This window comes from Delphinapterus leucas, chromosome 10 (genome assembly GCF_059928025.1).
Source record: "Delphinapterus leucas isolate spDelLeu-1000000601 "Yukka" chromosome 10, BTC_Dleu_Yukka2, whole genome shotgun sequence".
NCBI classification, from domain to species: Eukaryota; Metazoa; Chordata; class Mammalia; order Artiodactyla; family Monodontidae; genus Delphinapterus; species Delphinapterus leucas.
The window spans coordinates 23,445,487-23,459,328 of NC_143138.1; the positions used below are offsets into that span (position 1 = coordinate 23,445,487).

At 53.4% G+C, this 13,842-nt stretch overlaps 1 protein-coding gene across 1 annotated transcript; it reads right to left on the bottom strand.

The window, feature by feature from the left end:
- Positions 1–205: 205 nt before the first annotated feature.
- SLC44A4 (solute carrier family 44 member 4) lies at positions 206–13,810 on the bottom strand. The gene is made up of 22 exons (XM_089919860.1): positions 13,777–13,810; positions 12,546–12,648; positions 12,134–12,259; positions 11,594–11,667; positions 11,381–11,459; positions 10,333–10,432; positions 10,125–10,250; positions 9,909–9,969; positions 8,289–8,373; positions 8,122–8,205; positions 7,609–7,844; positions 7,420–7,519; positions 6,829–6,921; positions 6,457–6,559; positions 2,329–2,582; positions 2,162–2,256; positions 1,939–2,042; positions 1,764–1,837; positions 1,485–1,555; positions 1,292–1,386; positions 1,092–1,176; positions 206–494 (listed from the first exon to the last, which is right to left on the bottom strand). The coding sequence occupies exons 1-22, from the start codon at positions 13,808–13,810 to the stop codon at positions 376–378; spliced, it is 2,301 nt and encodes a 766-aa protein (XP_089775986.1). The 3' UTR covers positions 206–375.
- Positions 13,811–13,842: the final 32 nt, after the last annotated feature.

Genomic DNA, 13,842 nt, shown 5'->3' on the forward strand with positions numbered 1-13,842 from the left:
CACGACTCCCCACGTGACCCTTCAGCGCCTCAGAGCTACCTCTTTCCAATTGGCCCCCACTGAAGCGCCGGAGCGCGTGACCCCGGCCGGAAGCGTATTGGCTGGGGTGAAGAAGGGGGCGTGCATTACTCCTCAGGAGCCTTTTGATTGGTCGAGGCACCTGGGTTGCGTCATAGGGGCGGGATCTATTTTAAAGAGCCAGGCGAGGTTAAAAAGAGCAGCATGTAGGAGGAAATAAAAGTCCCAGAGTTTTTGAGAAAACAAAATATCAGTCTTTTAATAAAATCTTTTTACTACAAAATCGAGATCTGGAAGGCGGGTTGAGGCTGTGAGGCTGTACAGGCGGCGTGCAGTCCTGGATCAGAGCTACGCCTCTCACTTCTTCCTCTTGTCTCCTGGGGGCACCTCGTTCTTCTTGCCCAGAATCTTCAGAAGGGCCTTGGACATGTAGTAGGGCCGGTCCACGGAACCGTCGTTCCGCTCCAAGTCTTCCACTATAGCACGACATAGACTCATAAGAACGCACCGCTGGGAGCCAACCCCACTCCCCGGGAAAACCAGGGACTAAGAGACAGCTCCCTGGTTTCCAGGCTGCGCCACCACGGGCTGATTTTGGAGGGCAGGTTTTGCAACCTACTGGGTAGGTTATGTAATAGTTTCCTCATCTGTAAAGGTGGGGGTGTCAAAAATATTTCATAGCGTGATAAGGATTAACGGAAAAAACACATGTCAGTTGCTTAGCGCAGAGCCCGGTACATATGAAACCCTGAATGAACGCATACAGTAGGGTGAGAAAATCCCCACTCACTACAGCCACCTGCTGGGAAGAGTCCTGTGGCTAACTTCTTTCCCAGGTTTTCTAGGGGAAGATACCAGAGGCCTCTCCCCTGGAATGTTCCTTCTTGGGAGAGCCCAGGAGCCTGGGAGCTCACTCCCTCCTTTCTTCCCAAACACCTGCCCTGAGGATGTTAGAAGAGCCTCTGGCTCCTGTAACTCACGAGGTCGCTGTTTCTAGAAGCACCAAGTCTCCAAAAAAGCCTGAATGATCTGGTACCTTTAAGTTGAGGAGAGGAGGTAGAGGTGTGACTCACAGAAACAGAGGAAGAGAGTGTCCACACACATGCCGAAAACGCTGAAGAAGCCATTGGCGATGACATAGGCCCCCAGGATGGAGGTCTGCAAGATGCAAGGTTTCCCTTAGGGTTCCTTTGGAGAGTTGGAGGGTGAAGCGGGCATCGGGGATGGGGTGGGGTGGAGGGTGGAGCTGGGGGGTTTGGGGGGTGTCACTCACCATCATGGGCAGCCAGTAGTAGTTGAGTTGGGGACTCTCAATGTCTTTACCCAGTCCCTGGATGCGACCGGTGAAAAAAAAGAAGGACAGGGCCCCTGTGAGAGAGATCTGGAGGTCAGCATCACTCCTCTGAGGTCACCTCTTAAACTGCCCAGCACCCCTGTCCTCTGTAACTCCCTGCCCTGGTCCTTACCAACACCTCCAACCACCAGCAGCTTCCCAAAGAACAGTAGCAGGTCTGTGACTTTGTCCAGGACGACCACCCTGTACAAGGAGTTGGGGTAGGTTGGGGGTAAGAGGCCTGGCAGGGGTGGGAGTAGAACTGGCTATATAATTTGCCATGACAGGTGCAAAACAAAAACTGTTCACATTTCAAGATGGAGGCAGCAGAGATTAAACCAAGCTCAAGGCCCTTCTGAGCACAGCATGCTTATGGGTGGGAGATCACGGAGGTGGGGGGCGACAGCCTGACCTGACAATGTTCCTCATGAGCAGCATGAAGGCGTTTTTGGCTGAGACACAGAAATTCTTCCCGTAGATGGCAATCTGGGTGAGGTGGAAAGTTCAGGGTTACCTGTGGTGAGCTTACCTAGGCCAGGGGCATCCAGGGCCCCCAGAGCAAGGGGTTGCTCATGTAGTGGGCTCACCATGATGTATGCATTGCGGTTCAGGAACTTGATAAACTTTTCCAAACACCAGAGGCAGCACTTGAAGCAGCACATGATACAGCGGGCCATAGGGTTCTGGGTTCCTGGGGGTAAGGAGGGCTCACGTTTGGGCACTGGCCCCTGACAGCACACCGGCCCCGCTCCAGCGCCCAAGGGTCCAGCTGATCAGCCTAGCCTTGCCCAGCCCCCAACCTCGACTCACCTCTCAGTTTGTTGTCAATGTACTCCAGGATGACCCTGGCTATCTGCACCAGGGTCAAGATGAGGGCTCCAAAGGCTAGCGACCCAGTGTGGTAACTGCACAGGGGTTAGTGAGGTAGTCAGAGGACTCCCGGGTTCATAATTCCCAGCCCCCTGCCCCAGGCTTACCGGAGTGTGCGCATGAAGGCAGAGCTCAGGGGAAAGGTAGGGATGTCCTGGGGCTTGTGGAAGGCCCAGTAGAAGGAGGCAAAGGCCCCAGCCAGGACACACTGGCCCAGGGCTAGCACCCAGTTGATGGTCCAGAACAGCCCCAGGACCCCGTAGATTTGCAAGTTGAAGAGAGAACGTTGTACTAGGCCTGTGGACAAGTAGCCCTGGAAGACGCACATCAGCCCTGGGCAGGAGAAGTTCACCGGCTGGTCCTGGGGAGGCAGGCAGAGGAGGCTCATTCCCAACCAGCTCCTGCCCTCCCAGAGCAGAGGGTGGTAACAGCCTCCCCAGAAGTGGGGAAGCCCATTCCTTCCAGGAGATCCATCTCTGGGTTCAGACAGGGTTCAGCTTGCCTATTGTGTGAGTGTAATTAGTTTCCTTCAGTCTCCAGTCTCTGGACGGCACAAGAGCTCCCAGGCCGTGTGGACTAAGCCTTAATGGTATGAAGGCAGTGTGACAAATGCCTAGCTCTCCTTTGCACTTGAACAGCTTGTCCCGTCCCAGAGCAGCCTCTGCAACTTCAACCAAAGCACTTTCTAGCAAAATTGAACAGACTGGGTATCAGATGATGCTAAGGAACCATTAATTCTGTTTGGTGTGATAATGGTGTAGTGGTTATGCTTTTTAAAAGTCCTTATCTGTTGAGATCCATCCTGATATATTTAAAGGTGAAATGGCACAATGTTCAGAATTTGCCTTTAAAAACTCGAGGGCTTCCCTGGTGGCGCAGCGGTTGAGAGTCCGCCTGCCAATGCAGGGGACATGGGTTCGTGCCCCGGTCTGGGAAGATCCCACATGCCGCGGAGCGGCTGGGCCCATGAGCCATGGCCGCTAAACCTGCGCGTCCGGAGCCTGTGCTCCGCAACGGGAGAGGCCACAACAGTGAGAGGCCTGCGTACCGCAAAAACAAACAAACAAACAAAAACTCAAGAAAAATAAATTGCACGGGGGACTTCTCTGGTGGTCCAGTGGTTAAGACTCCACGCTCCCAATGCAGGGGGCCCAGGTTCAATCCTTGGTCAAGGAACTAGGTCCCACATGCATGCCACAACTAAGAGTTCACATGCTGCAACTAAGAGTCTGCATGCCGCAACTAAGAAGTCTGCATGCTGCAACTGAAGATCTTGCATGCCGCAACGAAGATCCTGCATATGGCAACGAAGATCCTGCACGTGACAACGAAGATCCCACGTGCTGCAACTAAGACCTAGTGCAGCCAAATAAATAAATAATTTTTTAAAATTGCAAGGGGTGGGGGATGGGTAGGGAAATAGATGAAACAAGAACAGAAGGCTGAAGGTTATGGAATCTGAGTACAGGGATTCTCCATGTTTGTGTGTGTCTGAAAATTTCCCTAATAAAAAGTAAAAAACACAGATTCGTCTCTTAAAGCAGAGGAAATAAACAAATGGGATTTAATTAATCTTAAAAGCTTTTGCACAGCAAAGGAAACCATCAAAAAATGAAAAGACAACCTACTGAATGGGAGAAAATATTTGCAAATGATATGACCAATACGGTATTAATATCCAACATGTAAAAACAGCTCATACAACTCAACATGAAAAACACAAACAACCTGATTTAAAAATGGGCAGAACGGGGCTTCCCTGGTGGTGCAGTGGTTAAGAATCCGCCTGGCAATGCAGGGGACATGGGTTCAAGCCCTGGTCCAGGAAGATACCACATGCCGCGGATCAACTAAGCCCGTGCGCCACAACTACCGAGCCTGTGCTCAAAAGCCCGTGCGCCACAACTACTGAAGCCCGCGCGCCTAGAGCCTGTGCTCTGCAACAAGAGAAGCCGCCACAATGAGAAGCCTGAGCACCACAACGAAGAGTAGCCCCCGCTTGCTGCAACTAGAGAAAGCCTGCACACAGCAACAAAGACCCAACTCAGCCATAAATAAATAAATATATTTTTAAAAAAATGGACAGAAGAACTGAATAGACATTTTTCCAAAGAGGAAATGCAGACGGCCAACAGGCACATGGAAAGATGCTCAACATCGCTAATCATCAGGGAAATGCAAATCAAACCCACAATGAGATATCACCTCACACCTGTCAGAATGGCCATCATCAAAAAGAACACAACAAATGTTGGCAAGGATGTGAGGAAGAGGCAACACTTGTACACTGCTGATGGGAAAGTAAATTGGCGCAGTCACTGTGGAAAGCAGTGTGAGAAGTGTCTCAAAAAGCTAAAAATAGAACTACCATACGACCCAGCAATTCCACTTCTGGCTGTACACATGGAAAAAAAAAACCCAAAACCACTAATTGGAAGAGACACATGCACCCAATGTTCATAGCAGCATTATTTCCAATTGCTAAGGTATGGAAGCAATCTAAGTGTCCATCAACAGATGAATGGATAAAGAAGATGTGGTACATAAATACAACGGAATACTACTCAGCCATAAAAAGGAATGAAATGTTGCCATTTACAGCAACATGGATGGACTTGGAGGGCTTCCTGGACTTGGGTGGCTATTTCCTTTCCCATGTTAGGGAAGTTTTGACTATAATCTCTTCAAATATTTTCTCTGGTCCTTTCTCTCTCTCTTCTCCTTCTGGGACCCCTATAATGCGAATGTTGTTGCATTTAATGTTGTTCCAGAGGTCTCTGAGGCTGTCTTCATTTCTTTTCATTCTTTTTTCTTTATTCTGTTCTGTGGCAGTGAATTCCACCATTCTGTCTTCCAGGTCACTTCTCCGTTCTTCTGCCTCAGTTATTCTGCTATTGATTCCTTCTAGTGTAGTTTTCATTTCAGTTATTGTATTGTTCATCTCTGTTTGTTTGTTCTTTAATTCTTCTAGGTGTTTGTTCTTTTTTTTTTTAGGTGTTTGTTCTTTAATTCTAGGTCTTTGTTAAACATTTCTTGCATCTTCTTCATCTTTGCCTCCATTCTTTTTCCGAGGTCCTGGATCATCTTCACTATCATTATTCTGAATTCTTTTTCTGGAAGGTTGCCTATCTCCATTTCAGTTAGTTGTTTTTCTGGGGTTTTATCTTGTTCCTTCATCTGGTACATAGCCCTCTGCCTTTTCGTCTTGTCTATCTTTCTGAATGTGGTTTTCCTTCCACAGGCTGCAGGACTGTAGTTCTTGCTTCTGCTGTCTGCCCTCTGGTGGATGAGGCCATCTAAGAGGCTTGTGCAAGCTTCCTAAGGGAGGGACTGCTCTGTTTGAAATTTTATAACAAGAATTTATGACCACTTTCCACTTTTATGTAATTGTGGGTTTGCGTCAGTCCCCACCGCTAGGTCATAAGCAAGTTGAAAGCAAGAAGTACTTCATTTGGGGCTTTGTATAGCCAGTGCCTGGCACATAATGGGTCCTTCTTAAATGTAAACGACCTCCCTCTCCTTTTTTAGAGTGGGGCTAACGCCTGTGGGCACAGCCCATGGTCCCAGTTCTGATGTGGTGGCCACATGAAAGCTTTGACAGTGAATACCCAGCAGTGCGGCCTCACTCCCTGGGAACTTCACAGGGGAGAGTTTGGGGTAGCAGCTACTCTCCCAGGCCCCCAGGGAGCCCACCTGCCTATCGCCTAGAACAGTGTGTTCTGAGGAAGCCTAACTAAAGATAACCTAAACAAAACCCATCTACAGTTATCAGCTCTTATCAGGTGCCAGCCATTATACTTTCATGTGCCCAGTGTCCTTTAATTTTCTCGGCCATGGCCAGGGCCACGCTGAGGCACAGATATTAAGATTATCTCCATTTTACAGGTGAGCAGACTGAGACTGAAAGGGTGAAGTGGTTAATGGTTCTCTAGGCAGAGAAATGTCCTGGGGAGGGATGGAGAAGTTCTGAGATCCACCTGCCCCAGGGCATAGTCCTGCCCTTGGGCACAGCACTCATCCTCTTGCAGCACAATGGGTGGCTCAGCGGGAGATCTGGAGTCTGCAGACAGACTCCCTTTCTGGCTCTGCTAGGGGCCTGCTGTGTGACCCGTGAGTGAGCCCCTTGCCATCTCTGGTCCTCAGTCTCCTCTGCACAATGAGGGATTTGAACCAGTTGTTCTCTAAGGTCCCCTCAGCCCTACTGGTGCCCCTCCACATCCACCCCAAATCCTCACCATGGGGTTGCATGATGTATTCATTGGCACATGCTCACAGCCGGACAAGCTGACGTTGGGCGCCCAGAACACGTACTGGGGTTGCCCAGATGTGGCCAGGTACCCAGAGGGGAGTCAAGGAAAGCATGGTGACACGGGGGCCTCCACAGTTCCCCTCCTCAGCAAGCCCTTTCCAGGTGCTTGAGCAGGTTGTTCACTGCACAGAGGGGCTGAAATTCAGCCTGTGCTTGCTTTTTCAAGGCAGGGCTGTGTCTGCTGGGAGGAAGGGGTGCCTTCTTCCAATCACACTAAGGCATACTGTCTACAAAAGTATTGCCCTGCCCCCCACCCCCAAGGGCTCCAGGAGGGCCCAGTCATGTGGGCAAAGGATACAGAGCAGTCATGCCCCAGTAGGCAATGCAGACGAGCAGCAGGACAAAGGTGAACAACGGGTAGAACATGGTAGACATCATCTGTCCTACAGCTCTGCAGGGAGATGAGAGCAGCACACCAGTGAACATACCCCCCAGTCCCCACCCATCCTCTCATGGTGCTGACCCTGGCACAGGCCACACCTCTGCCCTCTCCAGGGCCTGCTCCTTCCCCCTAAGGCTGGGCACATAGTAGGAGCTCCCTAAAAGAACTGAACTGAATAAATCAGGCTCAAGGGGACTTTAGAGGAAACTAGAGCCACAGAGAAGCCACCAGGGGCGGCTTCAGGGGGAGTAAGGGCTTGTTTCATGTTTTAGGCACTTGACAAGACACTAATTAACTTAATCCTTATGACAACCCTACAAGGTAGGAACTATTATTACCCCCATTTTACAGATGGTTAAACTGAGGCGCAGAAAGGCTAAGCCACACAGCAATGTTAAACACTGTGCTATGCTGCCTTTCTCCAGTGCTCTGCCACCTTTCCAGCACTCCCATCCTGGGCCCACCCCCCTGCCCTCTGCCCCTTCTCCTTCCCACATAGGCCCTGACCTGCTGGCTTCCTCCAGGAGGGCGATGGCGATGCGAATCCGTTGCCGCAGGAAGATGAGCATCAGTAGCAGGATGCCTTCAAGCACAGCCAGCACGATCACTGAGGGTGGACAGGGGGCAGAGTGGCCTGGGTCATGGCCAGGGCAGCCCTTGGGTGGCTGGTGGTTCATGGGTGGGCAGGGCACTCACGGGCTGCTAGCCAGGTCTCCTGAACGCTGCTGTAGGCGCTGAGGTTGGTGGTGAAGCCCAGCTGGGAGATGGAGGCACCCTTGTCCCGCAGTACGCGGTATTCCTCCCAGGAGTGATAGATGCCGTATGCCAGCACGCCCAGCACCCCTATGATCAGCACAAACACCAGGGGCCCGGCCACCAGGCGCAGAAGCAGAATAAACAGCAGGCTCAGGACCAGAGCCACGCCTAGGGCACTGCGGGCAGGGAAACATAGGTGAGTGTCACCCCACATCCCCCATATCTTTCCCCTTTCAGAGGCCCCCAAATACCTTTCCTCAAACCCCCAATGTCCCCAGATCAGAGCCCCCCCCCACGCTTTCTCTTATAAATCCTGTTGGACTTGGGATCCATTCTGAGCTCTGGCTCCACCTACCCTGCCCAAAGGCTCTGTTTCAGACGGTGGGCTAAGGGATAGAGGGTCAGAGTCGGGGGAAGGGAAGGACGAGAGAGCAGGGGAATGTGGTGACTCACATAAGAATCCAATACCAGGATTGGGCAAAGTCTTCAAAGATCTTGACACTGATGTCACGGGCATTGAGGCTGTCAAGAAGACCACTGGTGGGGAGAGACAGAGTCAGATGGGGCTGTGAGTGGGAAGGGGGAGCGGGACAGAGATGTAGGGGCAAGGGAATGCCCACCTGATGCCCTGGGCGATGGACGTGTTGGAGATCCCTGGGAGCTTAGGCACAGTACTATTGGACCATGGAAAACAACGCCCCAGAGCTGGAGGGAGAGAACCGGGCGACTGGGTGGGAGGGCCCAGAGTTTGTCTTGAAAGTCTCTGGCCCCCACCCCAGCCCGTCGTGCCCTTAGGGACAGAGTTGAGAAGGGCTCTGCCCCACTCAGAGGGCTGCTCTTGATTCCACAGCCGAAAGGGAGCTCCTGGCCCAGGAGCCCATGCTTCCTTCACTGTCTCTTAATGCTCCTTCCTCCCCACCCTGCCACTGCCTGGGTTCAGACCCTCCTGTCCTCTGGCCTGCCTCTTACAGCACCTCCACGCCCACCCGTGCCACCCTTCAATCCAGCCCCTGCCAGAATGCCCGGGAGACACGGCACAGCCCGGACCTTGGCATTCCAGGGCTCTAGGTCACTCTGCTGCCCAGACACCTCCAGATGCCTTGCCCTGGAGAGTGCCCACGCTCACGGCCAGGCTTTAAGGCCCCATCGTCTGAGCCCAGCCACTTTCCCCTCCCCTCTCTACCTTTGCGCTTCCTCCTCCAGAAATCCCATCCATGATGCCCTGTTCAGCTCCATCTCCATCTCACCCCCTCCAGGAAGCCTTCTGGCCCCACCCCTATCTCCTGTGGCACCTATTATGTGCCTACAGAGCCATTTATCTTGACCCTCACAACAGCTTTGCCAGGCAGGCTTGCTTTGCATTTACATTCTAAAGATGAGGAAACAAGGCTCAGAGAGGTTGAGTCATTTTCCTAAGACCACACAGCTGGAAAGTGCTGGAATTTAAATCCAAATCTATCTGACCCTGGAGCACTCATTGGAGATACTTCCTATTGTACCTACTGAGAGCTGGATATCTTTTCTCATGCTATAGTTACATTTTTTTTTCTATTAAAAATAACATTTAAGGGCTTCCCTGGTGGCGCAGTGGTTGAGAGTCCACCTGCCGATGCAGGGGACATGGGTTCGTGCCCCGGTCCGGGAAGATCCCACGTGCCACAGAGCGGCTGGGCCCGTGAGCCATGGCCGCTGAGCCTGTGCATCCGGAGCCTGTGCCCCGCAACAGGAGAGGCCACAACAGTGAGAGGCCCGCATACCGCAAAAAAAAAAAAAAAAAAAAAAAATTGGGAAAAAGAGCAAAAAAAAAAAAGTCAACTGTGATCCCACTACCCAGCACAGTCACTTTAACATTTGGGTGAACATCCTTCCAGTCTGTTTCCTGTGCCTGCACATAAATGCATGTGTGTACATTCACCCACGTATGTTCTCGTGGCAATCTCATGCAATCGCTTCGTGAACATCTCTGATCTCACCACCTAGGATGTAGTCCAAAAGGGGAGCAGTTTTCATCTTCGCTTCACCTGTCCCCGGTACCTGGCACACAGCAGGTACATAATAAGCACTGGTGATCTGACTGTAGGATGGTCATGCAGCAGAGAAAAAAAACGAAGACCTGGTGCTCATTCTGATTTTGTCACAGACAAGCTGTGTGACTTGCCTCTCTCTGAGCCTGGTTCCCTTGTTTGAGGGAAAAAAATCTAGGACTGGATGATGTCTGAGGAAGGAATGTGGCTTCTCACCTGGAGTGGAAGGGAGGAGGAAACTGGGGCAGAGCTCCTGTCTCAGGCTTTGGAGCACTTGCTGGAGGGTGGGGGGAGGACAGACAGACACACAGACACAGAGCAAGATGAAGGAGTGAGTCCCCTTTCTATCACCACGATCATCTACCCAACTCCCCCTCCCACCCTCCCTCATTATGGACCCTCCTTAGCAATGACATTGGGAACAGCGCTCACCATGTCCCCAGGCACCCCTGGCAGACAAAAGTTCCTATTTGCTGCATAGAAGACCTGCTCGACCGACTGTGAGAGCTGGTCCGTTTCCACAGTCCATGGGACCTCTGGGCAGGAGGACACACACACCTGGGGGCAGAGAGCGTGCTGAGGGGCTGGTATCCAGACCCTGGGGGAGATCTGGGGACAGAGGCAGGTCCCAGACTCTGACCTGGGGTGTGGGGCACGCCAGGCCATTCTGGGTGATCGTGATGATGTCGGTGGTTAGGACGCAGCTGAAGATGTTGAAGTATAGGAGATATGGTTTATCTCTGTAGGAGAGAAGGAAGCGTACGCATAAGGGCTTGGTCAAGCCTTGGGGAAAGAGAGGGACTGCCAGGGCTGTGCCTCAAGAGTGCAATGGGCGGCTTCCCTGGTGGCACAGTGGTTGAGAGTCCGCCTGCCGATGCAGGGGACACGGGTTCGTGTCCCGGTCCGGGCAGATCCCACATCCCGCGGAGCGCCTGGGCCCGTGAGCCATGGCCGCTGAGTCTGCGCTCCGCAACGGGAGAGGCCACAACAGTGAGAGGCCCGTGTACCGCATAAAAACACCAAAAAAACAAAAAAAAAGAGTGCAATGGGCCCAGTTCCTGGCCTCTGGAAGCTCAGCTCAGCTGGGAAGGTATGGGAGACACCTGAAAGATTGCCCAGAGTAATTCAGCATCTCCACTGCTAACAAACTGGTTAAGAGCTTGAACTCTGCAGCCAGCTTTATGACCTTGAATAAGTCATCTAACCACTCACTGCCTCAGTTCCATCACATGTAAAATTATAGCACCTGCCTCACAAGGTTTAACTGAGTTTGTGTGTAGAGTACACTGCCTGCCTGGAATGCCATATAAAGGTTAGTGGTTTTATTATTTACTGAACGTTTCCTGCATGCTGGGACTGATAGCCTTGCTTCTGGAATCAGCCTTGTGTTTCAGAAGAAGAAATCAAAGTTCAGAGATATTAAGTACCTTGCCGGAGGTCACAAACCAAAACTTACTTAGCCCAGTTGGGGATTCAAATGACCATCTCTGAACCCTAAAGCCCATGCATTTAACCATGACTCTTTGCTGCCTCCTAATTCTAGGAGGATTCAGAAGCCACTGGCCAGCAGTGGAGGCTGTTCTACGTGGCCTGGACTGGTGAGATTCAGGGAGGCTGAGGTGGAGTGGTCCCCTACCCATCCCCCATCTCATCTCCCTCCTGCCCCCTCTTCTTGCCTTCATACTCACTTGTTTTCCCCGATCCCGCAATAGGCCCCAGTAGAGTTCCTGGGGTAGAGGACTTGCTGGGGGTCTCCATACACCCAGGCTGGAGACAGAGACACACAGATGAATCACCGGAGTGCGGCAGGGACTTAAGAGGGAAAGGCTGTGGGTGTGGTCCCTCCTTGGGACAATAATGTCCCCCAGCCACTGCCCAGCTCTGCACTGCCAGAAACTCACCCACAAGCCCCACGGCGATGTAACCCAGAACGAAGAGGAAGAAGAGGACACAACAGATGATATCTGTGCAGCTCCTTGGAGAGAAATGGGGGAAACCTTTGGAGAGGGGATACTGGGGCGTGGGGGGTAGCATGGTCTGGAGGAGTCGTGCTCTGGAGAGTTGGGGGATGCTGGAAAGTAGGCATAGGTAGCTTTCATCTTATTCTCTTTAAGAAAACCTTTTTCTGGGTGGGTAAACTTTCTTCTGAAGTTTAAAACAGGAAAGGGCACAGTTCAGAAGTGCTCAGCTGGATGAATTTTCCCAAAGGACACATGCCTGTGTAGCCAGCTCCCAGGCCAAGACACAGAACATCACCAGCAGCCGGGAGGCCCCCTTGTGCCCCCTCCACACACAACAGTCTCCCCAGGGCCACCACCCTCCTGGGGCAGGAGGTTTTTTCCTCACAAATTTCTTACCAATATTTCAGCAAATACGAAGCAAAACCCAGACACCGCCCCCATCCGCCCCCCCACCCCAGCAGCACAGCGCCCAGAACTCACCTGTTCTTGATGGGGCCTCGGAAGAAGGGGTCATATTTGGCTGGTTTCCCTGAAGGGCATGGGGAGGAGTGTGGAGAGTGAGGCATTGAGAGGGGTCTCTCCCCCCATTTCCAGTCCCTCCAAACCCTTCCCCACAGCAGGAGCTACCCTGCACCAGGGTCCTACCTGGCCCTCAGGAGTCTGGGGGGAGATAGACAGGGGCAGGGCTGGCAGGAGGGGAAAGTAGAGAACAGGAAAGGTAGGATCAAGGCTTGGTCAGCAGCTTCACTGATCACTGTGAACTCCAACCAGGCGGCCTTGGAGGGAGGGGAAAGGGCAGCTTTTTATGGGTCATTTATGGGTCACACCTCAAGGCCCTCAGCCAAAGTCATCAATTCCCGCAGGGACTGGGGGGGGCGCTGTAGACCCCCACCCGGAAGGGAGTTTAGTCCCCAGGCTACTGCCAGTCTCTGGGAGAGCAGTCAGGGTGACACCTGAGCCGGGCAGCTTGTGGCCCGTCCTGTTCCTGGTCCTCCCTGAGTACACACAGGAAGGAGGTGAGGCCAGGCAGCCAGGGTCCCGTGTGGGCAGGGAGGAGGGAGGACAGAGGGCTGAGCCAGAGCGTGGAAAGGGGTGCGGTCCATTCTCCCAGGTGCTCTGGACTCTTGTCCCTCCGTGGTTCTCAGACGCGATGTCGATGATTGACCCAAAGCTGTTCCAGGAAGTCTGTGGGGTGTCCCCACTGCTCCCTCCCCTGACTCCCTTTGGACCAAGCCTCGCCTCTGGAAGGTCCCTCCCCTGGGGTTCCTTCCTTCCCTAGCCCTCATGCTCAAAGGGATCCCAGAGGCTGGTCCCAGCTCCCCCTCCCTGTAGACCCCTTCACCCTGCCCCCTGCCCTTGTCCTCAGGACCCCTCAGGGCAGCCCCCCAGCCTTTGCCCCTCACAGAGATGCTGGAGACAGGCTGCCCGCTCCTTCTCCTCAGGCCTTACCCTTCACAGGAGCCCCTGTGCTGCCTCTCTTCCTAACCCACTCTGAGATAGACTCCCTCCTAGCAGAGAACCTGGGGGGCTGGTCCCCAGCCCTCTCTCTCCACCAAGATCTGCAGCCCCTACTCCTCTCAGGGACCCCCAGCAGAACCCCCTCCGCCGTCACTCCTCACAGACCCCAGCAGGCAGATCCCCAGCGCCTTTTCCCCTCAGAGACCCAGAGTCCAGGCTGAAAGTCCGCCTCCTTCTCAGGGACCCCAAGCTGTTCCTCCTGACAGCGGCCCAGAGCCCAGCTCACTCCTCCCAGCCCCTGAGCCCCTTCCTCTGCTCAGGACCCTGACCCTGCCTCCTTCAGGCTCTGCTTCCCGGGGGCCCTGTCCTGAGGTGCCCAGAGTCCAGGCGTGGCATCACCCCCTCGTCCCAGGGACTCCAGCGCCCCTCCTCACGCAGACTTCAGCTTCACACCCCAAAGGCTCCTCAGCAATGGCTCCCAGCCCCTGCACCCCATCCTCCTCCGAGGACCCTGACTCTGTCTCCTTCCATCAGCTGTTCCCTGGGCCCTCCCCTCGGGGACCACGACTCCCCTCTGCTCCTCTCCCTGGTGCTGGCCCAGCCACCGTTCCCCGGAGCAGGCCTCCCCTCCCTCGCCGGGTCCTGGGCCCCCACCCCAGCCTCACCGTAGACCTCGTTCTGGTCCTGTTTTCCCCCCATGGCTCAGTCTCCAGAGTGATTGGAGCCTGGGA

What these genes read in the sequence shown, in the direction of transcription:
- SLC44A4 (XM_089919860.1), bottom strand. Translation starts at nt 13,810, where the DNA reads ATGGGGGGAAAACAGGACCAGAACGAGGTCTACG. An exon ending in TCCATCGCCCAGGGCATCAG is followed by an intron (nt 8,206 to 8,288) that starts GTGGGCATTCCC and finishes TCTCCCCACCAG; the next exon opens with TGGTCTTCTTGACAGCCTCA. An exon ending in GCTGGTGGTTGGAGGTGTTG is followed by an intron (nt 1,387 to 1,484) that starts GTAAGGACCAGG and finishes TCTCTCTCACAG; the next exon opens with GGGCCCTGTCCTTCTTTTTT.